This window comes from Festucalex cinctus, chromosome 14 (assembly GCF_051991245.1).
Source record: "Festucalex cinctus isolate MCC-2025b chromosome 14, RoL_Fcin_1.0, whole genome shotgun sequence".
NCBI classification, from domain to species: Eukaryota; Metazoa; Chordata; class Actinopteri; order Syngnathiformes; family Syngnathidae; genus Festucalex; species Festucalex cinctus.
The window spans coordinates 16,340,243-16,366,298 of record NC_135424.1 but is presented as its reverse complement, the minus strand read 5'-3'; the positions used below and the strand labels follow the sequence as shown (position 1 = coordinate 16,366,298).

The 26,056-nt window shown below is 41.0% G+C and overlaps 3 protein-coding genes across 7 annotated transcripts in view; 2 read left to right on the top strand and 1 right to left on the bottom strand.

The window, feature by feature from the left end:
* itga9 (integrin, alpha 9) overlaps window positions 1-10,712 on the top strand; it is a 56,986-nt gene extending 46,274 nt beyond the window's left edge. The window contains exons 21-28 of the mRNA XM_077496095.1: window positions 992-1,075; window positions 1,477-1,585; window positions 1,662-1,769; window positions 3,731-3,856; window positions 3,932-4,051; window positions 4,150-4,245; window positions 6,869-6,988; window positions 8,011-10,712. Of these exons, the coding sequence (XP_077352221.1) occupies window positions 992-1,075; window positions 1,477-1,585; window positions 1,662-1,769; window positions 3,731-3,856; window positions 3,932-4,051; window positions 4,150-4,245; window positions 6,869-6,988; window positions 8,011-8,109 (862 nt within the window). The 3' untranslated portion in view covers window positions 8,110-10,712. The remainder of the gene's footprint in view (window positions 1-991; window positions 1,076-1,476; window positions 1,586-1,661; window positions 1,770-3,730; window positions 3,857-3,931; window positions 4,052-4,149; window positions 4,246-6,868; window positions 6,989-8,010) is intronic.
* Window positions 10,713-11,128: 416 nt separating this feature from the next.
* On the top strand, window positions 11,129-22,951 carry LOC144001607 (uncharacterized). 3 transcript variants are annotated; one of them, XM_077496090.1, is made up of 8 exons: window positions 11,129-11,418; window positions 11,516-11,699; window positions 12,048-15,287; window positions 15,566-15,736; window positions 15,816-15,988; window positions 16,100-16,217; window positions 16,300-16,510; window positions 22,573-22,951. In XM_077496090.1, the coding sequence occupies exons 1-8, from the start codon at window positions 11,225-11,227 to the stop codon at window positions 22,596-22,598; spliced, it is 4,317 nt and encodes a 1,438-aa protein (XP_077352216.1). In that variant the 5' UTR covers window positions 11,129-11,224; the 3' UTR covers window positions 22,599-22,951. The 3 variants fall into 3 exon arrangements, with proteins under 3 accessions (XP_077352216.1, XP_077352215.1, XP_077352217.1); XM_077496089.1 differs by lacking the exon at window positions 22,573-22,951 and having other exon boundaries at window positions 16,300-22,250; XM_077496091.1 differs by lacking the exons at window positions 16,100-16,217; window positions 16,300-16,510; window positions 22,573-22,951 and having other exon boundaries at window positions 15,799-15,978.
* Window positions 16,804-25,873, bottom strand: zc3h6 (zinc finger CCCH-type containing 6). 3 transcript variants are annotated; one of them, XM_077496093.1, is made up of 13 exons: window positions 25,586-25,872; window positions 25,377-25,487; window positions 23,694-23,919; window positions 23,502-23,624; window positions 22,517-22,760; window positions 22,299-22,447; window positions 22,102-22,227; window positions 20,480-20,594; window positions 20,292-20,401; window positions 19,983-20,206; window positions 19,490-19,893; window positions 19,231-19,416; window positions 16,804-19,156 (listed from the first exon to the last, which is right to left on the bottom strand). In XM_077496093.1, exons 2-13 carry the CDS (start codon window positions 25,460-25,462, stop codon window positions 17,730-17,732), a joined length of 3,420 nt encoding a protein of 1,139 aa, XP_077352219.1. In that variant the 5' UTR covers window positions 25,463-25,487; window positions 25,586-25,872; the 3' UTR covers window positions 16,804-17,729. The 3 variants fall into 3 exon arrangements, with proteins under 3 accessions (XP_077352219.1, XP_077352220.1, XP_077352218.1); XM_077496094.1 differs by lacking the exon at window positions 25,377-25,487 and having other exon boundaries at window positions 25,586-25,873; XM_077496092.1 differs by having other exon boundaries at window positions 25,377-25,872.
* Window positions 25,874-26,056: the final 183 nt, after the last annotated feature.

Below are 26,056 nucleotides of genomic sequence, written 5' to 3'. Positions count from 1 at the left end.
GGCAACGACCAATCACAGCTCACTTGTTTTCTGAAGCTGTGCTGTGATTGGTTGTTACCTGAGCAACAGTGATGTCATCTTCAGTCGACAGCAAGTGGCAAAATGGCCGCCCCCTGAGATGGATAAAAAGGGCTGGATTTTGCTGCTTAACTCATATTCCACTAATGCAGTATTAACCGTCCATCCATGCATCCATTTTCTTCATTTCATTTTCTTATTCCTCACAAGGGTCGTGTGGATGTTGGAGCCTATCCCAGCCAGCTTCGGGCAGTAGGCAGGGTACACCCTGAACTGGTTGCCAGCCAATTGCAGCAGTATTAACCAGAATACCATATTTAGACCAGTGGGGCTGCATAGAACAGATTATTGTAAAATAAAATAAAATAAAAAAATAAAAAAAATGGGGGGTTGACTTCCCATTTTAACAATACATTTGTTATGGTTAGATTGCAACTGCTATTTTAGTTTGTAATGTATGCATGATGTGTTTTAAATTCTTAAAAGGGGAATTAAACACAAATGAATTCTTTACAAGAATATATTGTACACACTCCCACTAGTCTTAATATGACATCTTGATAAATATGTTTGTGGAGTATGAATTGAGCAGTCAAATGCACCCATTTTTAAACCATCTCAGGGAGAGGCCATTTTGACACTTACTGTCAAACTGAAAATGACATCACAGTTACTCAGCGTTAATGATCAATCACGGCTTACCTGTATTCTGAGTTTAGTCATGTGATGTTTGCAGGCTGAATCATGATTGGCCGTTAGCTGAGCATTTGTAATATCATTTTGAGTGGACAGCAAGTGGCAAAATGGCTGCCGAGATAATAGTGGGTGGATTTTGATGCTATATTCGTATTCCACAAAGGCAGTAATAAGAATACAATCTTTAGACTAGTGGGGCTGTATAGAACAGATTATTGTAAAGAAAATTGTTGGGTTGACTTCCCCTTTAACTGGATAGCATCTTTGTTTGTTTTAGTGCCAATCCGGAGCACAAACTCAATGACAACTTTCTGGATCTGTCCATCCCACTGATTCATGAGACTGACACGACAATCACCGGGTAAGAACAATAAAAAATAAATGAAAAACACACAATATTAATTCTAATACCTTAAACTTGCAGAATAGCCATATAGCATGAGTGCCTGCTTGCTGGCTCTCAGGAAATAAGGGAGTACTGACTGTTGTCACACATCAACATGAAAGGCCTTATCTGGGAATGTTTTATCACGGGGCGAAAGGGAGAGAGATGTAAAACGGCTTAAATCCGCCAGAACTTTGACATCTGATAAGGCTGCTTTGTCTGCTGTATGTAACGCAAAGGGAGGCGTCAGAGCGCATCTGGCTCTTATCTCAACTACTACAGTATACAGGGGTGCTCATATAGCGCTAATCCTGCTATGAATCACACACTTGTGTAAAAAAAAATAAAATAAAATGTAAACATGACTTCTCCTGCAGTGTGGTGACACCGAGCTCGTTTGTGTATGGAAACTCCATCGACGCCTCGCGCTTCGTCCAGCTTGAAGGCATGGAGTGCAGCTTCCAGCCTCTCAATGTCACTTTCCAGGTACACACGCACACGTCATCTGTGTTTATTTATATTCCCGTGTGTGCTCATGTCTTTTCTTCTCCATGTGCTCCAGGTGATAAATAACGGGCCCAGCCGGCTGCCAGGCTCCACTGTGGACATCAGAATACCCAACCGGCTGGCTGGCAATGGCGCTGATATGTTCCACATTGTTGAGACACAGGTGCATGGCGACACTGATTGAATTTCCAGACCAAACCATTGATTGTTTGTTTATTCACCTGCAGCCAGCCACATCTTTAGCTCATTGTCTGTCTGACTTCTTGCGGTGGCGCAGCTGGGTGTTGAGGCGAAAAGTCAAACTGTTGATGTTGCTACTGAAGCTAGCCAATCGTTTGCTTTCACAACATTTTGCATTTAGATAAAGGAACATAATATCCCCAGTTGGCTTGGATATTTTCTTAACCCTTTCATTGAGGTAGATCATGGGGTAGCTCAAGCTGTTAATTTACTATGAATGGGTGGACGGGGTTGGCTATATCCCACCCTGCTTGAGCCCATCTGGAATCACTTGTAAGGGATCAGACAGCCTGCACGGAATGGGAAAGGGACACCTGTGGAGCGGGCTACTGCGCCATACCATCCTTAGCTTGGGACCACATATCAAAACACCTTCAAATTGTCGACCAGACAAGTTGCACACTTGTATTTCCTGGCCATATATGATTACTTTTTACACATCCATTCGTTTTGATTATGACATCCACTTTCGTAGCTCCTGCCCCATCCATATGTTTCGAGTTTTCCACGCAAATCCCTCAATCTTGCTTATTTGACGTGTAAATAGGGTTTTCCCGGGGAAGAATCCAGCAGGTTTAGGGCCGATGAATCATCCCGGCAGCGATGGCAGGATGAAGGCAGCACATGAGAAAGCGATGTCGTAAAGTGCGCGGTCTGGCGTGCTGGGTGGTAGCAGAGCGCACGTTTGAAAAAAGGGCTCATTCATACAGTATGTTGGATTTTATATATAAAAGCGTCTAGTATACTGTGCATTGATTGTGGTGGGGTAATTGAGAGTCTGCTATATTTATTATTAAGTCAGTTTTAAGAGTTTTCTTGATGATTCACGCCCTGACAATGGGAGAGGTTCACCTGAAGAGAGGGGAAATGGGGACGTATTCCCTGAGGGGGGCTTGAGCTGTAAACCAGCTGCTTCTAAATCACTCTATATAAGATACATTATGTTTAGGAAGGGTGCAGCTTGTCCTTTGGGAAAACATCCTACTTTCCCAATGGAGTCATGCCAAATTACCCATTTGGTTTAACCAAGCAGATTTAGATTTGAGTGAAACATGGTGTACTTGTTGATAGTGACGGCACAACACTAAATCTCAAATTTTAGGTCAATCGGAGCAGGGGTATGGGAGCTGTGGTCCACCGAATTTTGAAATTTTTGTCAAAAAGGGGCGTGGCCACCTTCCTTTGAACCCTAATATCTCAGAACGACGAAGTTAATCATCACAAAACAGGTATTGTTAGTAATTCTACAAGGATTCCAAATGTGTGCATATAGTTGCTGCTATTTGAAAAATACCAATGTCCATTTTATTTTTTATTTTTTTTAAATGTTTTTAGGATGTTTGCATTCAGTTTCATCTAAAAAATGTGCCCATTTTTTTTTCACGTTTTTGCGATGAAACTGAACGCTTCATCTAAAAAATAGAAATAAAGAGTTTTTCACATAGCGCTGACGATATATTAGTAACCTTTTGACCTTTTGTTAAGGTCATGTGTTCATCTAGGTGAACTTAAATAAAAGGCTACTAAAATCTAAAAGACTGCAGATTTGGAATCCTTGTTGAATTCCCAACAAAGTTCCTTAAGGTACAAGGGTTCAATGGACGAAAATGTGAAAATTCGTCTGGCCATAGTCCCTAAACCCCTTCTCCAGTTGACCTACAATTTGAGATCTAGTGTTGTGTCATCACTATCGAATAGTACACCAAGTTGAATTAAAACCAAAATCTGCTCAGTTAAAATTTTGGAAAGCTTTTTCGGAAAGTTTTTGCAACTAATTGATTCTAGCTCATTTCCTTCTAAGATGATATCAATTTGATTTTCTGATGCTCAATAAGGAAACATCTTCCCTTCCCTATTAATCTTTTTTGTCCCTTTCTTTTTCAGGTGGCTGACAACCGAGGAAACTGCACCCCACATAAGAACCCGACACCTTGCACAATCCCTCAGGATCGTGAGAGCATCTTCCACACTATATTTGCCTTTTTCACCAAATCAGGCCGTAAAGTCTTGGTAAGTTTGCACCATGCTCACAATTACATGACTCATCTTGTCTGTTCAACCAGTTTCCTCTTCTATCTGTATCAGGACTGTGACCGGCCGGGAAGAGCGTGCATGACCATCTCCTGCAGCCTGGGGCCGCAGCTGAAAGAAGAAGCTTTGAATATAGACATCAAACTTTTACTCAATACTGAAATTCTAAAGACGGTAAGAAGTGGTTGACCACCACAAGTCAGTCGCTTGCAAGTTGTTGTGACCTTCACCAAATGCTCACTACAATTCTGTATTTTTTATTTTTTTTGCAGGATAGTTCCTCTATGATCCAGTTTGTGACACGAGGCCATGTGCAAGTAAATGACAGGACGGTGGAGGTGCCCAAAGGCCTGCCAGAAGACATCTCTGTGAGTATAAATATGCTGAACATATACCATTTTTTTTCCATTTCATTTGTTTTTTTATAACCAACAGAAGAGGCTGCTGTGAAAATATGTTTACTTAAACTCCAATGAGAAATGTTCACAGTGAGGTTTGTGGCTTTGAAACTCTCGGGAGATGCATACCTTCAAACCTCACCAAAATGAAACATCGGTTCATGTTGTGGGAAATGTTTTAAGCGAATTGTACGTTTGAATAGCAACCAGTCTGGAAATGAGGACAAACGCTATAGAATATGAATGGATGGACAAATAAATAGACCTTTTCAATTGATAGCCCTCTTATTTTTATATATTTGTGGTCCACCATCTATTTTTAACTCACTCTCAGCAACCCCCTCCATTCCCAGCTGTTTTACTGGATTTTGACTGATTTTGCAAGGCCCACAGAATATTGTGTTCTATTGCTATACAAACATGGAACCTACCAAAAGAAGATTAAAGTCTCTTCTTTCATCAAGAAAAAAAGTATATTTCTATCTGTTTCCATTTTGCAGCAATTATCATTAGAATATAGCTAAGTTTCACCATTATTCATAAATCTTATTTAGAATTATGAGTAATTACGCTTTTTTCAACATGGCCCTGGTTGATCTTCTTTGCTCTGCTGCCACCTGCTGGCCATTTGTGTAATAACTACCATTTCTTCAACCGTTCTTTGCAGTTGAGGGGCTGCATCAAAGCCTTCTGTGTGCTCTAGCATAAAACAAAAAAAACAAAACGTAGAAATACATCTTTGGGAAACTTAAAAATTTTTAAATAGAACGTATTTGTACGTTTTTGGGAGCAAATGAATTCAGAGGCCCACAGCATATACTTAAAGTGACATCTAACACAGCCAGTAAGGCTAAGGTTAAAAAAAAAAACGGAGGAGGGTAGAGGGAGACGGCAGGGTGTTAAAAAAAAAATGCCACTACTAATAAAATAATTTTTATACTACAGAGCTTTTCTATTTGCTTTTCTATATATCCCAACTGGCTTCGAGCAGTAGGCAGGTTACACCCTCGACTGGTTGCCAGCCAATCTAGGCAGAGCTTATCTAAATATGCAAAAATATACACAAGCTATTTATAATAACACAATTTCTCTTCAAAGCACTGATTTTAGAAGCAAAAAATAGTTTCTCAAACTTTCTGTGCTGTGTCAAAGATATCACATTATTGATCCTCAAGTAACTATAGACTGTATCCACCCCAAAATCTTGAAAAATTCGTAACTATCAAATGAACTAGAAAATATAAATAAGATATAATTTTAAGAATTTTTAAGTTCTATATGTGGCCCTCAATCCAAAAAGTTTGGACACCCCTGGTCTAAATCCACATAAAAATCTAAGTCCTCTGTCAGATATAATGTGTTGAGCCGTGCACACAGCAGCTGGGGCCCTTCAGTATGTGGTGGTCGCGTACATAAACAAGGCGCTTCCCCCCGCTGTTGGTTGCTGACTGACTGAATGGCTCAGAAGATCAGTCATGATTAAATTGAGCACCCAGAATGCTCTAGGTAGCATCTCTCAAATCATTACATTAGTGCCCAAGCAGCAGGCTTTCTGACCCTGAGCTTCAGACATGCTCACATCCAGTACAAAGTCTGATTGGTGGTCACAGGTTGCATTATTTGCAGCTGGTTTCACGTCACTTATTTTATGTAAACACACCAACGTAAACCCGTGATGTATGAACTCGACGTTGAACCTCACATTGAGCAGATTGCAGGTCCAGAGAAGAGCATTTTTCTGGCCATGCAGTTGTTGAATTCCAGCACTATGAGTTGGGGGAAGGTGTTAATCTGAGAAATTTTTCAAAAGAGATTATCTGCATTTTATGTCCTCTCGCCATCTCGCACTTCAGAGGCAGGCAGCTGCCTTTATGATGACGTCTTGCTGATCGTTCCTGTGGGCCTGGCAAAATTTGCATTTGTTTGAGATCATTTTTGCATAAATAAATAAATGCATCTTGTGAGCTTCCATTTGATGCCTGCATGCTAACATAAACACAAGCTAAGTTGTTTCAGAAGAATGCTATTTTTCACTCAAGCTAATGCAGTGTAAATACATGAAAGCAATCAAAGTAATCATGTTGGAAATGAAGCAAACACTCTCATCTAACTGGTGGAATCAGAAGTAAATATGAGACCATTAAACAACATTCCAAGAATTGGTTTCTGTTAAGTCCATGCAAAAAGCAGCTTTTTGGACTTGCTGACAAAGATGGATGATCCAGGAGGTCAATGCAGTGGGACGCAACCTAAACCTATGAGCTGGAAGGAAAATTTAGTTTTGATATGTGGAGACTCTAAATTTAAAAGGGAGTGGATGATTTAGAGATACTCTGACCTAAGTTGATGAACGTTCATGCCCTTAACATGTGTGATCATTTCGATGAAACATTGAAAATATTAAGTTACATATTAGGAAATGGTCACCGAAAACCACCTTCATTTATCAGAAATACTTTTCAGCTCAAGAACTGTCTTTGAACATGAAAATACATCATGTACTGATGTAATATTGATACGATGCACATGAACTAGTAATCTTTATTAACATCATTAACAAGCTTGACCTTAAGTGCATGAACATGTGTTACAGCTGATCTTCGAGGCGTTGCACAGTCAGGAGCCCCGAGGCTACGTGGTGGGCTGGATCATTGCCATCAGTCTGCTGGTGGGGATTCTCATCTTTTTGCTCCTGGCTGTGCTGCTCTGGAAGGTAAAAAACTTCATGATTGTACTTTCTGTCAAAGGCATTGTCTGTGTGTTTTGTTATTATTAACTCGTGTCAGTATTAATTATATATTTTTGTATCATATCACCAAGCAGAGGCATGTAGATGGTAAACAACAGAGGGACAAGTATTGATCCCTGCGGGACTCCATAGCTAATATTGCAATACTCAGAGGTCATATTGCCATAACTTAACCTGTGGCTCTTTAGTCCCTCTCCTATGGCTCTTTATGGCTATTTTTTTTATTATTATTTTTTATAGATAAAACATTCTTTAAATTAATTCATGATTTAGATTTAAAAAATAATAATTAAATATTCAAAAAGGTCAGACTAGTGCAAATTTCTCAATTGTCAGAGACAAAAGGTAGTTGAAAAAGAAAAAAAAAATGTCAAAAAACTAAAAAAAGTGACCATAAAATGTCCAAAAGAGGAAAAGCAAATTAAAAAAAAAATATATATATATATGTAATTGGCAGAAAAGAAAACGTTTAAAAAAATAACCATAAAATGTCCAAAAACAAAATCAGAAAGGCAGAAAATTTCCAATAAAACGTCTTTGGAAATGAAAAAAAAAAATTACAAATAAATAAAAATAAAATAAATAAATAAATAAATAAATAGATAAATAATACAATATTTTAAAAAAGGCAGAAATGAAAACGTTCAAAAAGTAACTATAAAATTTCCCAAAACAAAAGAAGAAAGCCCCCAAAAATGACCATAAAATGCCCTCAAAATTGCCAAAAATATCAGAAAATTGATAGCAAAATTTAGCCACAATTGTAAAAAAAAAAAAAAAAAAAAAAAAAAAGCCATAAAATGCCCCAAAAAGGAAGAGAGGCAGAAAATGACCATATCTTCATAAAGTTGCCAAGCTAAGATCTAACCGAGAAAGTGTAATATTTATATGTGTAATATTTGTCAAATAGTTTGCAATTTTGTAAGTACTGTAAACGTAAATAACACTGCAGCAGTCCAACATGAATATTTGTTGTTTTTTGACAGATGGGCTTCTTCCGTCGGCGGTATCGTGAGATCATCGAGGCCGAGCGGAACAGGAAGGACAGCGATGATAGCTGGGACTGGATGGAAAAGAACCACTGAGACTCGCGGTGGCGACAAAAAGATTGTGCCGCCCTGGTGGCACCAGACCCATCAAAGCCTTCCATATGTGGAAGAAGAAGAATATTCTCCATATTTTTTGGAGACTTGGTATGTTTTTGAGGGTGGGGGTCCAGGAACTTGCGAGGTGACAGCATGGCATGGCAGAGGACGAAGAATTACGATGATGTCCGGCTGCCGCTTGAAAGTCCCAATGTGGATACTGGTGGACAACAAAAACCTCAGGGCTGTGTTACATAGCAACTTTATTTTTGTACACTTTAAGCCATATTGTGCAGAAGTGGTCTTGGAGAGGAGTGGCGGCCATTTTGTCTGTCCGATGTTTTCCTAAAAGCACTGATGTCTGATACGCCTGAACGCCTCCGCTACAGAGTATAATCCTGCCCACAACAGATTGGACATGTTCCTCACATTGGGAGTGGACGATCATTGAAAGCTAATGTTGTCTTTGAGACACAAAAACACACACATGGTTTAAAACACTGTATCCTCTGTTGCTGCCTGCAGAGTTGGCCCACAAGTGCAGTGAATATCCTGGCTGAGGTCATTACAAATATTAACACTTTGTGGGTCATGTTTTTTCATCTTCTATGCTCGTGTTTGACAACATTTATTGAGCCAAGGCACATATTTGACATTCATCTTTAATGACATCACCATTGCTAATCAAGTAGTTCACCTTCATTTTCCATGATGTCTCATGTGAAGGATTATTTTTGAATCAGAATCAGATGTATTGACTAAGTATGTGAAAACACAAGGAATTTGTCTGCAGTCACAAACAGCCTCTACTCAGCGTCACGAGTTTCTTTGACAGGAAAATAGGACAAAGATGAAGAAAGGGGGAGAGAGCCCAATCTGTACTACTTTAAAGGGGGCACAGTATGAACCTGGAGAGGAAAAAAAAACTGAACATAGCAACACAATGATGACATACATTTCATACCTCAATATGAAGATGACTGACCCAAAAATTAGTAAATAAACTCAATGGCCACAACATTAGGTACACATGTATGTATGTCCATTCTAGCTGCTTCTGTGGAACCTCCAAAGTCCGTAATATTGTTTTTTGTCATTTATCTGGTGGTGACATCATAAAAAAAAAAAAAGACTAAATAAAAAGCCAGCGATCTTCCAAATTCTTTAAATTCTCACAAATTGTTTGGTGAAATTCGAGTTTGGAGGTTCTGCTTTATTAAAAAGTGCTGCCTTATATTTAGAACAAGCCAGTTTGGATTCACTGTATTAGATTAGTATTAGATTATAGTGTAGGACTAGGGATATTATCATCTAGTCCTACACTATAATCTAATACAGTATGAACAGCTGTCAGCGCAAACAACGATAATAAACAGTTTCTTTTGTAAAGTCAGATCAATTTCATTGCGCTGATGTACCTAGTGTTGTGTACAGTACATCATCTAAATTCTCAATGAAATGTTTGACTCAAGGTCATGAGATAAAATGTGATGTGCGAGCTGATCCCAAATCGACAACAGCTGTGAGTATTAAGTTTTGACTATGATGTTATAGTATACTACTGTATACTATAGTTCCAGTATCATATGGCCACTGGAGTAAGAAATGTGATCTGCAGGGACCTCCACAGCCAGATGTATGCTACACTAAATCACTACACATACTGGAAATGAACTTTTGGGGACTTATTGTAAGAAACCGTTAACCTAACCGTTAAGTCATTGAAAGTCAAATTGCCTCAATTCTACACTTCATGACTACGAATTCGAAATGATAAACTGAATGAAAATGGGCTCCCCTCAAGTGTTTAACTGCCCCCAGCCATGTCATTGTGACCTAATGAAAAATACAGTGAAAGGAAATATCCCACAAAAATGGTTATAACATTTTAAAGTATTCTAAAGATTTGAAAATCTCTATTACAAACCGAAATGTGGAACTCTTGTCTACCCAAAAAGGCTTTGTGCTATTTTTCACAGGTTAATGACTCCCTTTAAAAAACAAAACATATCCACTGTATTTGAATGAAATGGTTTGTGGAAATTAAACGTGCAATGCCAAAGATCAATGTATATAGTTAGATGCAATTCAGACTTTCACCAAGACTGTAGTGCTGAGAGGCTCACATGATTTTTAACTTCCTGTTGTGTTGTATTGATTGGACGGGCCACTTTTTTTTATGTTACAAATGAATTCCACTGGCATGACAGCATACTTTGTAAACCTAAATGCAGATACAAGCGACACTTGACATTTTATTGGGGGTCAATTTGAACTGTGGTTTGCTTTCACCATTAGTTACACTTTTGGGGGGGTGTTCTCAATATACTACTGTCACGGATTGTCATTGCCATTATAAAGTGTTGGGTGTTTTTAAAATGGTGTTGAAGTTGTGTATTTATCAAATGATAAAAAAAATTTAGAGTGAAAAATGAATGTTGTTTTCATGTAGTTGATTCGTGGTGTGTGGCGCCCTCTACTGGTTGTTGCACTTTAATCGAACAGAACACACGTTCACGTTTCATACTGAACCAACCACGTTTTAATATATTTCACACTTCCTCAAAAAAATAAAATAAAAATAAATACAGCTCATTTCAAGAGATACTTGCAAACAATTTTTTGATTAACAGAAATAATCGTTTGTTTTACTTTTTAGGGATCAAAGCAGTACTAAATTGATGAAAAATATAACACTTTACAAAGTAAACAAATAATGAAGTCCATTAATGAATATATAAGTATAGTAGTGTCAAAAGTAACATAAAAACAAATAATTTGAGACTGATTAGACTGCTAAATTGTTTTGTTGTTGTTGTTGTTGTTGTTTTGTTTTGTTTTGTTTTTTGTTTTGTTTTGTTTTGGATGAACATAAAATTGTGTATTAAAAATTTCGGTATCTGCATAAAGAGCATGCAGTGACCAAAAAAAAAATCTTTTGCACATTTTCACTATTCAATTGGGGGGGGGGATCTTTGGCTGGCTGTTTGGTCATGTGACCCCCGTTGCTTGGATACACTGTCATCGAACACATGCTGCTAGCTAGCTGCACTAAATTATTAACAAACCACATATAACTTTAATGGTTGGACCAGCCAAAAGCTCTCTGTAGGCTATGTCTTCATTACTGGACCACGACCTGATAAGGACAGCGGTAGCGGACCAGGTAGTCGCCCCATTTGCATGTCACCTGTGTCATCTTGTGCTGCTGTGTGACAGCCTAGAGGAGGCTAAACACTTCAGCCGGTTAGAGGAAGCAGCTCGGACTGTGGCAAAAGCTACTGGCAACATGGCTGCAGTGGCCTCCAGGTGTGTATTTTGTGGATTTATTATGCAACTGTGGATTGGGAACCACTGGTGTTATGTCCAATCACCACTAAATTAGCGCCAGTTTGTCCATTTTCAGGCAAGTTAGTGACACTGATGACGATGTGCTGCGTAAGGAGATGGCCTCCCTACTGGACCACCTCACGGTGTCAGGCCAACATGTGCTGCTGGCGGCTCAGAAGCTCAACATCCAGCCCAGTTTGACGGCACACAAAGAGGAACTCATTGCTGCTGCGCAAACAGTTTTCCTGGGAGTTGTTAAAGTAAGGTTGGAATAGTTGGATATAAGATGAGAGCCATTTCTAAGAGAGTAGTATCTTGACTTATAAACGACTAGACTTACGAGCTTTTTGAGACATGAGTCATTGCTCCACCGAGCAAAACAGAATCTTCCAAACACGTGGAGGGAATTATGAAGAGTTCAAAATACAAGTCAGTATTCATGCTTCAGATTGAAAGGAAAAAAGGGGTTAAAGGTAATCATATGCACATTAAATAGTCTCAAGTGTTGTTAAAAGTGAAGACAGTTGTCATCGTGGGCCAGATCTGGCCCCTGGGCCTTAAGTTTGACCCCTGCGATTTAAGTGATCTTTTTGTTTTTCCTCCCTCAGGTTCTGTTAGTGCATGATGACTCTACGGTGAGAGAAGTCCTTGCAGCTGCTGCTGAAGTGTCCGAGCAGCTCTCCGAGTTTGCCTCCTGCTCAGACATTCAGTCCCTAGTCAAAGTCTTTCAGGCGTTCTCTGATGCCTTGCTTCTCCTCAGCCGCCTGACCGCGGACAGAGCAGACTCCTTAAAGGACCCTCGACAGGCTCAAAAACTTACAGACTCCCTAGAGACCTTAAGGAAGTGCATCCCCATGATGCAGACTGCGACCTGCACCACCATCAAGCACCCGACGAGCAAGGAGGCTCAAGCTGCCAAGAGTTACGTACTTGACAAGGTGAGGAGCACGGTGGATGAAATTGTTAGCACCCTTAAAAGTGAATGTCAAAGAGGACCTCTGGGACCTTGTGGCTTTTATTCCGAGAAGAGGGAAAAATTGTCACAGCTACTGGAAAGTTGGTCCAACTCATCGGTGCTGCCAGGTCGTGACTTGGACACCCTGGTTCGAGATCTTGTCTTTCACTGCATAACCGTGGCCAACTGTTCTCAAAGAGAATTCCAGCAAAACCTAGTGCTCCACAGTCGACACGTTCTCCACTTGTGGTCTGACATAAAATTAATCTTGAAGTCCCCAGACAATCATGAGGGGCAGCTTCAGAACATCTGCTCTTCGTTGGAGGAGCTACTCGAAGATCTCGAGAGAGCAATGATGGCCGCCATTCTTCGTCAACTATTAGACACATTTCTGGTTGCAGCATCTACATTCGAGGAACTTTCTCGAGTGGTGAGAGAAACTCTGGTTGCTGATACCTCCATAGAGACCGATCTGAGCTTTCTTCAGTCACCAGTGGAAGAGCTCATATCCTACTTGGATAGAATGATCCAAGTTGCCAGCTTTTTCTCAGCTGCAGCCAAAGATGCAAAGAGCCTGGAGAACATGGAAAACTCCCGAATGGGTCTTACCAGACTTCTAGCCCAGATTAGTCCTCTATCTCTGGAACTGGCTGACAACTCAATGGAAACGCTTCGAAAGCTTCATGAAATGTTTCCCATATGGGAAGAAGAGATTAAACAACTCCAGGATGCTCTCAGTGACGTGATGGATATCAAGGAGTTTACTAGTCTCACCATTAAAGAGATAGCGAATGACCGTAGTGGTTGTGACACCGCATATAGACAGCAAAGCTACGATCTCTTTCGTGAACACGCAACCAAACTAATATGTCACATGCAGATAGTGACACACTCAGTCAGGACACACTTGGACCACAGTGAGGACCCCATCTACAGGAACGGCCTCCTGGTCCTGCTGAAACAAGCTCAGCTTTGTCAAAGCAAAATGAACCAATCGGTCAGTGACATGCTTGTTGGTGGCAGTCTGAACGTGGAGCACTATTCGACCTTTTCTGACAATGCTTCTGATGCTATTGGCCATTTCAAAGTCCTGAGGGAGGGACTGGATGGCCTCCAGCACCCGCATCTACTCAGTCCTCTACGGGAGGGTGTCCGTCTGCCTGATTTTTCAGACAATGAGTCCTGTGATCTGAATGAGGATCGTGGACTGAGAAGTTTGGATTCCTCAATTCTGGACATGATTGAGACAGAAACAGAACATGAGGAGGAGTCAGATGGAGAATGTGTGGAACTGGAGATGTCACCTAAATGTGATGATGGTTTAGACATAGATAACATCTTAGAGGAGCCCAAAACAATCCAGATGCCTTTCAAATTTGAACTTCTACCCCTCCTAAATGAAGTTGTGACTGTGACTAAGGAAAAAGATGTTGCAGTCCTCAGCCAGGTGTGCACCAGTGTTCTTGAGCTCTCAAACTGCTACTCCCAAGCAACCAGGGAAGCTTTAGCCATTTTAGATGATGTTGACGGTAAGACTTTGGAAAGCTTTCGGGCTGAACTGGTATCACTGACGCCTCTGCTGGTCCAGACGGCTCAAGAGAGCGCAATGAGCTCATCGCCAGGCACAGAGACTGTCTCCAGACACTGTACCCAGTTTTCCGACCTCATCAACAACATTCACAAGGTTCTGCTACCAGGAAGTGAACCCTGGTTTCACGTCGTTTACACTGAGCTGAGGCGTGCTCAGTCAGCTCAGACAGATGTGAAACAGGAACTCAGTGAAGTGATGAACTGGTGTGCTGACACTGTACAGCTGCTCACGTCATCACATGTAACCCCTCAAAGTGAAAACCAGGAGACGCTGACTCTTTTACACAACAAACTGAACAAAGCCCAGAACAACACAAGACATCTGACAGAGTTTAAGGCCTCGTCAGGTGATCCACTAGATCAGCTCGAGGGTCTGTGTATCCTCTGGGGTCTATCCGTTCGCATTTTGTTCAATTCTCTGGACAGAATTTTAGGAATGTCCGGCGCTATGAGCCACCACACTCCTCATAAGCAACTTTCCATCTTATCGGAGAGCTCGCTAAGAATCCAGGAGGCTGCGAGGCTCACCAGTCTAACTTGTAAAAGTGCTTTTAGGTCAAAAGAGTTGACGGCTTACCAGGTTGAGGTGAAGACGCTGACTGAGCAGTACCTTCAAGCTACGGAAGACCTCGGTTTAACACCTAGTGTCATGCAGCTCACAAAGCCAGAGCTCCTTCAGAGGAATCTTATCATTAAGATGAGAGAACTTTTGGGGCTTTTGAGTAAAGCAAATACATTTTATGACACTCCACTCCATAATATGGTCAGCATTGCTCATTTGGCAGCAAAGCAAAGTGAGGAGAACAAATCAGATGAAGCACAACAAAGACTTGAACATTCTGCTACCTTACTTCTTGAAAATGTAGAAAACGCCACCAAAAAAGTGGAGGAGAGCTTCAATTATATGCAAGATTCCCGTGAACGTGCCAACCTGCGCGCCATTAACACACACCTGTCATTTATGATGTCCGATATCATCAGCTTGGTGCGCCTCATGGCGCAGACCTGCTCGATTAGTGACACTTTCAACCTGGAGGTGAAGATTCAGTGCTGGTCAGCCAAAGCTCACTATGTGGTGGAGGAGATCAGTAAGCAAGATGGAATCCGCCACCAGGTCAAGGAAAACATCAGAGCAGGTCTTCAGGGCTCTACAACAGGTGGATGTATCCAGAATGTCTTGATGACACCCAATGAAAAGAGATATAAAGATACAGCTAAAGGTTCTTGGCTAGCATGTGACGATGCTGCAGAATCAAAGATGTCAGCTTGGATTAAAGGTCGATCGACAAGTACTGAAAAGGATGTAAGTACAGTATTTCATTTTCAGGTCAGATTCTATCTAAACTGAAAATAACCTCAGGAACGTTTGTATTAGTGATTGTAGCCTAGCTGTTAGCACAAATAGCACACCTACCTTACAGTTTTGAGACTTGAATCTCCCCATTTGCCTTGTGTGGCGTTTTCATGGTTGTACTTTAGTGGATTTGCTCTAGATACATCGCCTGCCTTCCTCCCACATTCCAAAACTGTAACTGTTGAGGGGCTCTCTTCAAGATTCATGTCCTCATCATTTCTCTGCAGGTTGCTTCTGGTCCCAAAAAAGTGTCTTCACTGACCTCCACCTCCTTTTTGCTGAAGCAAGAAAGCACCAATTGGGATCCCCAAGACAACAAAATAGTCCAGGAGACCAGGAAGATGGCAGACACACTTTACCACATGACCCAATACTTAAGGAAAAGAGGCCCAATACTGGTAAGGGCCACTGCGGGGTCCCTTTATGACTTTTGATTTTAACTATCATGTCATTGTGTCAGCTTTGCCCCCCCTTTAGAACAAAGCAGAGTTTGTGAGTGCAGCCAAAGATGTGATGTCAAACGGCCAGTCGGTGACCAACTTTATTCAAGTCATAGCCAACCACTGCCTGGATGCACAGTGTGCACTTGAGCTTTTCCTCATAGTTGAGCAGATTCTCACCATCACCAACCAGCTCAGCATCCTTTCAAGGTCAGATTATGCAAAGTAAACAGGCTAAAAAATAAATAAATAAATAAATAAATACATTAATAAATAAAGACTGAAAAAGACAATGTAATGAGGTCACCTTTCATACTGCAGTGTCAATTCTGTAACACCTGGCTGTAAATCGTCTGATGAGATCTTGGTGAAGAACACACAGAATCTACTCCACACAGTCTTGAAGGGGGTTCACGCAGCAGAGACCGCCTGCATCACAGTAAATCGGACAGACCTGCCTGCATGCATGTATTATGGAAAGACTTCAAAGGTGATTTAATGGTGCATCATTTCTGTTTGAGGGTTTAAAGCAGCCAGAGCCAAACTCGGATGGGGCTGAAGCGACCGCTTTGTGTTTCCAATGGAAGAAGAACCTGGAGATCCATCGAGCCCAGCAGACATCAATCCCAAAAACGGATGAGCTGGGTTTGAGGAAGGTTTCATCGCACTCCGTCGGACCGAGTCTCGCGTCTCCGGTACAAGATGGCTCCAACTTGATGCTTCAATGGAAAGGTTACTATACAGCTGTACCACAATATATGCTTTAAGGAGATAATACCTCCTTTGACACTGTCCCAGAAGGAATTCATGTTTTGTTTTTTACAGTGCTGCATTGATTCATAGCAACATAAGCATTTTTTTTTAATACAGTGTAGCTAGCTAACCAACAAAACAATAAGCCTTAAAGAGACTTACATACTGTATGGAGAGAAACAAAGTATTTCATGTTGCAGTGTAGTGGTTCACATAACCAACTGTCACGTAGCTGCAGTGAAATTGAATCCATGCAATTTTGTCAGGTTTGGTGTAAACATTTAATTCATAAGATATGGACAGAACACTGTATTTAAAAGCCGATGAAATGTACACAGAAAACAAATACACAATCCACAAATACATGTTTTAAAAGGTTGTGAAAATACAAAAAAAATCTCCAATATGGCTTAAAATACTCACACAAGCTCATTTTGCGGATTGATATCAAAACACATTTAAAACAAGTGTTAAGCTGTTATGCATAAGTACAGCTCAGTAAATGTAGTACATACTTCGATGAGGTAAACAAATTCATGAAGCACAGGAAAATATCTTTAAAAAAAAAATAAATTTGACGATCATACGTAATATTCCCATTTTTTTAGTTAGTGACTTGGGTTTTCATTGGCTGGAAGCTAATGTCAAAATTTTCAAACTTTTGGATCTGAACTACAGAGGGATATAAATGTATTGAGATACACTATGGTAGATTATGCTTAGCGCTACTTACAAGCCTGTCACTAGAAAGTATTTTATGAAACATTTAATGGACTTTATAACCCGATTGCATGTAAGTAAGCAACCTTCATTGTAGACAAATATTAACAGAATAATCTTTAAAAAAAATAATAATAATAATAATAATAAAAAAATCAATTGAGACACAAATTAATGTAGTAAAATGTCACCTCACACTGTATTTGCAAATACGCTGTAGGGAAATGGAAAAACAAACTGATAAAAATCTTTTTTTATTATTTTTTATTTTTTTATTTATTTTTTTTAAATTTGGCGTTTCTATCAACCCATATTAGCTTTGACAAATCAACAATCAGAGTTGAGTATTTTACAAAAATAAACAAAAACACAGATGTTAACAAGTGCACTCCCATGACTGTGTATAAAATTAATGGACATAAATAGATTTAGAGCTAAATGACTGGCATGTGTCACCAATATAACAATCCTATGCAGTTTACTGGGAGAAAGGAGAAGCTGTGGGGTCAAAGGTCTTGAAGACTTCTTTGAGAGTCTTGTCTTCGAGCTCCTCCTCGGTCATGGGCTCGGGATCCTCCATGAGACCATCTTTCTGCTCCTTCTGTTCCTCTGCATTCTCCTGTGCCCCTGCAGAACCTGCTCCTGCCAGTTTGGCCTGCCGGCCGTCAGCATACTGAGGTCGGATCAAGCCTGCCAGAGCTTGGACGGGCAGATTATGCACTGCGTGGGGGGTGGTGATGGAGTCCTGGGGAGGTAGTGGTGGACTATCGTGTAGGGTCTGATCGTGATCAGAGCCAGCGTCTGTGGTTTTTGTCTCCTCCAAAGAGACACGGCCTTGACTTGGTGAGGTGGATTGTGTTGGAGGAGTGTCCTTCTTCGCTGGATGTTTGAGAATGCCCGCTTTTTTAGGAGGGTCGACCTGATCCTTTGGAAGCGTCTCGGTCTGATTACGCGGATCGTACAGACTGATGCCTCCCAGGATTGTCGTGGGGCTTTCCAGGACCCCGCCAGAGGAAGCTAGCCGTGGTGCGTAGGGCGGTAGCCTCTCAGAGAGGGAGGAGCTAGCGCTCGTCTTTTGTAACCCGGGTTCTAGAACTTCCTTCTGACCCAGCTGCTTGGAGTCCAAGCTTCCTGTACGCTTGATTCTGGGGTCTAAATTCTTTTGCTGACGTGGATCTACAGGTCTGTCCATTGAGGATCCAGACGGCAGACGAACACGACGCTCCTTTAAACGGGCAGCCGCCAGTCTGGGGTCAGTCGGCGGCGGGCTGGAGGTAGGGGGATGGTCGGGCACACTTGTTCTGTTCATCTGAGCGTCAGCAATTAGCGGTGGAAGGGGTAGATTGATGGAATGCTCCTGTTTGGGTATCAGAGATGGGATCAGGTCTTCAGGCGCCCAGACCACCGTTTGGGCGAAGGCCGGACGTTGAAGCAGAATATCCACGCGAATGTGGCTGAACTGCTTCAGCTGGCAGCGGGGGTCCCGCAGCACCACACCCGGACTGGCCTCCAATGGGATCAGGACCGCTCTGTCTCTGAGTTCCCTCTCCCCTTCATCGTCCTCATCTCCAGGGGGCTTTTTTGGGCCAGTCTGCTGGTTTTGCTGCCGGTAGGAGCTCGACTCCGTCGGTCTCGGTTTCCTGGGGTCCCTGGACAGTCGTGGATCCAAACTGGCATCAGACTGCTTTTTCATATCAGGAAGTCTCTGGCGAGGGTCTGCTTTCACACGCGGGTCACTTGGTTGAGTTCTCTCCTTGACAAGTCGAGGGTCACCAAGAGGTGCTGCAGGTGCCGGTGTTGGCGTCTTGGACTGCTGCATCTCACTCTGCCTCTTGAGAGATTTTAGGATGGATACGACACTACTTCCGCCCTCTTCGTCACTGGAATACCAGTTTGTTGTTTCATCTGTAGGAAAAGATAAAACAAGTTGGATTTAGTGCTTTCGATGGAACATCTTACGGATCAGAAGGGACACTTGCCTCGGTTCGTATTCTTATCATCTTGACTCTCTGCTTTCTGTGCATCGCTCTCATGAGGCTTTGATTCTGCTTGCTGCTGAGTCAGATGTAGAATGATGGCTTTCTGTACCGCTGCAGGTAAAGACTGCAACTGGACATCTAGACCGATCTGCTGCTGTAGGTTCTGGACCTGGTTCATTCCGGGTTCTACTAACAAAGAACAGTAAAAAAAAAAATCCATCGTACTTTAAGTAACAAAATTCATACAGGTGATACAAACCATGATGGCCCACTGGTTTGTTTTGGAGCAAGCTGCTGAGGATCTCTAGTGGGTTCTGGCCCAACGATGGAAATGGGAAAATCCTCTGCAGCATCTGTAGTTCTGGCATTGCAGGTAATGGAGGCCTCTGCATATTCATCTGCTGGTTTATATTTCCATGAAATGCTGGCGGCTGACCAGGTGGAATTGCCTGCTGCATTGGGTGTCCGTGTGGCAGCTGCTGTCCAGGAGGGCTCTGGGCGCTCATGGGTGGTCCTGTTGGGTAACCCACAGAACTTGGTGACCCTAAGGAAGGGATTGTGCTCGTCTCAGAGCCTGAAGACACCAAAGCTCCACTTTGGGTTTCCTCTGGTCCGCCACTAAACTGGTCATTGCCTTCATTGGGATCCTGGTAGTTGGACTCACTGGGAATGAGATCAAATGTACTTCAAATTCATTTGAATTTGACTGAGAAAAAAACAACAACACTTTACCGGCTTTTCATTTGCCTTACGTTAAGGCAATTTTCTGTGCCAGGTCGACTGTAGGTTGAACCTTGATTTCGAAGAGGGAGGGGATCTTCCCTGCCTGAGACTCATCTGTCGGGCTGCTCTGACCCGGCGTGGGGAGCAAACCCACACCTGGAGGTGGCTTCGGAAGTGGGGCGATGCCTTGTTTTCTCAGGTCCTCTAGTTCCAACTCATCCTCGCGGGCGTTCTCCTCCTCAGTATTAATGATCTTATCAAGTGTCCAAAGAGAGAAACTCTTTATTTTTGGATTCCCATTAGTTGTGGTTTTGTTGCGTTTTGAATATATGTCTCACCTTACTGAGCAAATCTTTTGTCACATCAGTCAAAGCATCATGGGAAAATTTGCAGTTTTCCCCTTGATAGCATTTGGCTCCGGTGTGAAAAAACTTGCATGGATATTCACGTTCAAACGCAAGTTAAGGAAGATGAATGCAGGCAGATTGCTTTTACAAGGTTATGTATGATTGTGACTGAAGGATATTGTGCATGTAAATGCAATGGTCTCCTTTGCTGCAGTATCCCTGGAGGTAGAACTTACAAAGTTCCTTCTTCTTATCTGGGATGACCAGCTCATGCTCAAACTTGCACTGCTCCCCCTACAGGAAGAGAGGAGCACTTAACTTTTCAGTTTAATGTTTTTGACCCTCCTGTTATGTTGCGGGTCAAAATGACATACCACTTTCAAGTTAAAGAACAAATATTAGCTATGCACTATCAAACTTGACACCAACGATTCAGTTTCAACAAATTTGCAATGAAGACAGTTACTATAAGCAATAACAATATTTCTCTTAGATGCTTTTGTAACATTGAGCATATAACGGCTCAAACTGACCCCCAGGGACCCACTTTATTTTTATTTATTTATTTTGTGCTATAAAACTTCACAACAAAAGACTATCAGAAATGATTCATTTTGATGCAATAAAAATGGTGAATAATAAGCTATAAACATTATTTATTGGGTTAGTTTTGGAATGTTAAGCATTCCGGGTCAAACTGATCTATTTAAAACTGAAAAAGTATGAATATGTTTTTTATTTTGTTTTTTCCCCGATGAAACATCTCATCAACAGACAATTACAATTGTTCACTTTGACATTTGCAATTAAAATGTTAAATATTTATTGGAATGCTTTTGGAATGTTAAACATAGCCTTAAGAAAATTCTCAATTAAAACAGTTGACTGACATATTTTCAGTTAAATATTTACCGGAAAGCTTTTGGAACATTAAATATCGTCCGGGTCAAATTGAAATTTTAAAAAGAATAAGATGAAACATTTTGTCAACTGGTAATTAAAATAGTTAATTTTCATATATATTGAAAACTGTTAATCATGAGCTGTAATTCATTATCAGGGCACTTTTGGAACATTAAACTTAGCCCGAGTCAAACTAACCCCATTAAAATTTAAAGAACTACAAATAGCATTATGTCATGATGATTTTTTTTTTAAGGTTAATTTGAAAGATTTGCAACAAAAGTGGTTAATAATAACATTTATTGGGATGCATTTTTATCATCAAATATAGCCTGGGTCAAGCAGAACCGGGAACAATTGCTGTTAACTGTGTTAACCATACAGTTAGTATACAGTAGTGAACCCCAGCATGTTCACACTTTGGCATTTACAAATTTTGGGTTGTAACCAATCCTTCACTATGCATTGTTTTTGTGCTTGGTGTCAATGAAGTACAGTATGTGACAAGTAAGTTGAGGCGTTTCACCCAGACATTCGTAGTACTTTGTGGAATCAATAGGCAATTACAAAACTTTTTTAGGGGGCGCTGAAATCACTCGCAGATTTTTGTCAATCACAGCAGAGGTTGATCTATATCCATGGAAATAGCTGGGGCTCAGTATACATAATGAATGAAACTCAGTGGAAAAGAGGCTAAGCTGAACTACGTTGTTACAACTGCAATTGTCTTTTTAAAGTGTTGTATAAATAAAGCTGGGTTGAGATTATTCAAGTGCACCAAGAAATAAGGAACTTTCCATGCTGACAATGGTAGTTAAGTTATAAAATAAAAAGGAAATAGCAAAAATTTCAAACAAAAAATATGGCAAAACATGCTTATAAGAAGTAGGTAGCATACCTTGATGCATCGACCCTCCAGAAAGTACTTGCAAATGTATCTTCCATTGTGTTCCACTGTGTGTTGACTGATGAATTCTTTGCTCATAATCAGTCGCTTCTTCTGAAAGCCAGAATTTTTTACATCCTGTCAAATAAATGGAAACATGTTAGCGCCACATGACAATTTGCTGCAAATCAAAGAGTTTCTGGGCATACAGGAGCAGCATCGTCCATGTCTTGGTCTCCCCCTCTGCCTCGTCCTCCGCGTCCCATCCAGGGTTTCCCCCCTTTCTTCATCTTGTTCTTGTTGAGCATCCCTCGTCCTCTTCCAGGTCCACTCCCTCTACCCCTCCCTCGCTGCCCAACTGCAGAGAAAGAAAGTGTTGGTTTTTTTGCGAATTAATGTGTGTTAGATGAAAGAAATGTTTTCTCACATTGTTGTTTCATTCCCCTCATGTTTCCCCTTTTCCCCATCTGCTCCTTGGAATAGCGGCCCTTTCCCATGCCAGATGTTGAATCTTTGGACTGGAGGTACTCGGACTCATCGTCATAATGATCCTCCTCATCTTCGTAATCATAGTTGTCATCGCTGTAATCGCTGTATTTGTCAAAATTGCTGCTTTTGTGAGGCGGCGACTTGTGCAAGTTGCTGCGTGACGATTTCTGTTCTCTTCCATGCTGGAAAACCGACAGTGACAAGTGACAATTTTATTTATTTATTTTTTTAATCATAGACCAAGATAAGCATGTTACATATGACACAAATTCAATTAATGGTAACACAAACAGATATGACAAGGATTAACATCCTTATAACGTCATTAACTCATTTGCTTCCCAAAACGTATAAATGTGTTCTTTTTTAAATATTAAGAGTGCCCCAAAGACGTATTTGTACGTTATTTTTTATTTTTTTATTTTTATTTTTTATGTTAGAGCATACAGAAGGCTTTGATGCAGCCTCTGAACTGAAGAGAACTCTTGAAGCAATGATAGTTATTACAAAACCGGCCAGCAGGTGGCAGCAGAGTATAAGAGATCAACCAGGGCCATGTTGCAACAAGCTCTTTTCCTCAGTGTTTTCAACAGGTTTGTGAATAATGATGAAACTTAGCTATATTCTAACACTAATAGCTGTAAAACAGAAACACACAAATATACTTTGATATTTTTGATGAAAGAAGGGACTCTAATCTTACATTTGGTTGGTTCCATGCTTTTATAACAATAGACCACAATATTCTGTGGGCTTTGCAAAAATCAGTCAAAATTCAGTAAAACAGCCGGAAGCGAAGGGGGTTGCCATTGTTTTTAAATTATATACCATTATTTTACCGATCCGGCCCACTTTGTAATACATTTTCCTCCATGCGGTCCCTGATCTACTATGAGTTTGACACCCCTGGTGTAGGCACTCACCTGAGTATTCTGGATGTCACAATCGCGTCCAGATCCGTGACTTGGCCTGTTTTTGGGCTTCTCTGGACGGTCGTAATCGGAGTCATAGCTGTCAGAACTGGAGCTGCTTGAAGATGAGTGATGCTGAAACGGGAACAGCAAAATGAAATAATGGAGCCAATGCAACTTACACTGTGAGGTCAAGTAGCTTACTTTCTGTCTGTCCCGTCTCCTCCTTTTCGACCTTCTCTTCTCTCTGGTCTTTTTGTAGCGTTTCCTGGAGTGCCTGTGAGACTTGTCTTCTTTTTCTTTTGCTTTGTCCCGTTCCTTCTCCTTTGCTTTGTCTTTATCTTCATTCACCTCTTGGCTCTCTTTGTTTTCTTCCTCTATCCCGATTCCCTCATCGTCTATTTCCCCATCTTCCAACTCACCATCCTCTCTGAAAAGTCATTTAAAAGGTGAGTACTATTTAATCATTCAATTCTAATTAGTGGGATTTTTTTCTGAACTTTTCCTGCAGGTGATAAGTGTCATTAAGCTTTTGAGGAACAATACAAATAGAATAGAAAGCTGTAAATTTGCAAAAGACAAAATTGTATGACATGTTTTTTGCTGGACAGCAAGGCTAGAAAAACCAATACAATGTACAAAATCATTTGCAGTCAATTACAGGGCACAAATAGAAAAACAATAATTCATAGTCACATTCACACCCAAGTACAATTTTGAGTCTTCAATGAAGCCTCGTAATTTTGGATTGTGACAAGAGAGAAAAGCCATACAAGCACAGAAACATGCAAACTCGACACAGGAAGGCCAGAGGCAAGATTCACGCACCATGCGGCCTGTGCAAAACACACACAAAAACTCATCAATGTACCATGTGTGATAAATACGAGTTTTATATTCTGGGTGTAATGGTTAAGATATCGGTACTCAACGCCGGCTGATACTAGTATTGGCCGAGAAAAAAAAAAAAAAAAAAACATACAAAAAAACCCCAGAAAATTGCCATTAATTTCATGCAATTTTAAGGATTTGGACAGATTTACATTGGGATATATAGGTCTTTCTTTAAAATGATCTGTCATTTTTTGAGGGATTTATTATTATTATTTTTTTAAATAACTATTACTGGTATCTGTGACTACTCAAGTCTGAAACGATTGAAAAAGTGGTATTGAACATTCCTTATTTTACGTGATTGTGTTTGTCTAATAATTAAATAAATCAGATAGATATTTGGAGCTCCTATTTCATTCAACGTAACTCCCACGTTCAATGAGCAAAGGGGAAAAGCTTGATTATTAATCCTATTAAGTAAATGTATCTCAACATATTATGTATTGCACAGAAAATGGTTTGAGCGTTTATCCAATATGACCTTAAGTTCCATGACTATTCATCAGCCCCAGTAGAACATCATTGTATGACATTTCTGCACTAGTTGACATTAAGTGCTCAAACATCTTTCCATCATCATCATCATCATCATCATCCCTGAGTAGACATGGCTCCCCTGCAGTACCGCCTAGCGGCCAGCAGCGGAACCTCGTTACTATAATGGGCGTGTCATTACGTCATCTCTGCCTGCAGATTGCAACAACGCAGCAATGGATTGGATTCATACCAACATTACACATAATGATAATAATGTCTGCCATCGCATGGACATGATCGTGAATGAGTCGTTTCGACAGAGGAAGGCAGGAAAGCTACAGGCGATACTTAAAATGCACTAAAAAGACATGCAAGGAGTGTAAAAAAGGGGGCACCAGGAAATGTATAAACTGCAAAATGTATGATGCGGGGGGGACAGAAAACAAGCATGTCGAGGCACAGCACTGAAACGCACAGATGATTGTGTTAAGAATTGCATTAAGATTGTTACTCGACCTTTCGTCCCCTGCCAGCTCAGAGTCTGTCATGTTTTTGTCAAAAACGGGGGCTGGGGGACTGGAAACAAGGCTCACAGAAGCCATTGGAAATCAAATCTGCTTCACTTCTCTGTCCAGTACAAGAGTGAATTTAAGTCAAGCAGTCAATGAGACGTTGTGTTGTGACAGATGCTGGAAGATGTTCAGTCTGCAGGAAAAAAAACTCACGGTGTTTCATGTCTCGACAGAGACAGTGTACAGACACTCTCCTCTTTCATACCAATGACGTTTTAACTCTGTGAGCACAGCTCGATACCCCGCTTTGCTAATGTCCCGTCGGTTGACAGCTGCCATGGTGAAAGAAGAGAGGAGACGGGAGAAACAATCTGTGTTGTAACCATGTTCGTTGATTTCAGCATCTTCGCGGGATTTCTCAACAGCGATATCATCTCAAAATGGCTACTTTGCCCCGTCGCGCACATTCCCAATCCCAAATAGTGTATTCGTCCGCACGTTTGAAACCCATTGCGGATCTAACCAACTGGAGCATACAAAGCGCCGTCTGCGATTGGTTATATTTCGATGGCGTCATTGTTACGGCGTTTGTCATTGGATCAAATTGCTGTCAGTTATTTCCCTCATATTTTCCACGTGAATGCGACGCTAAAACTTTAAATTGTTCATGGGGAAATGTGTATT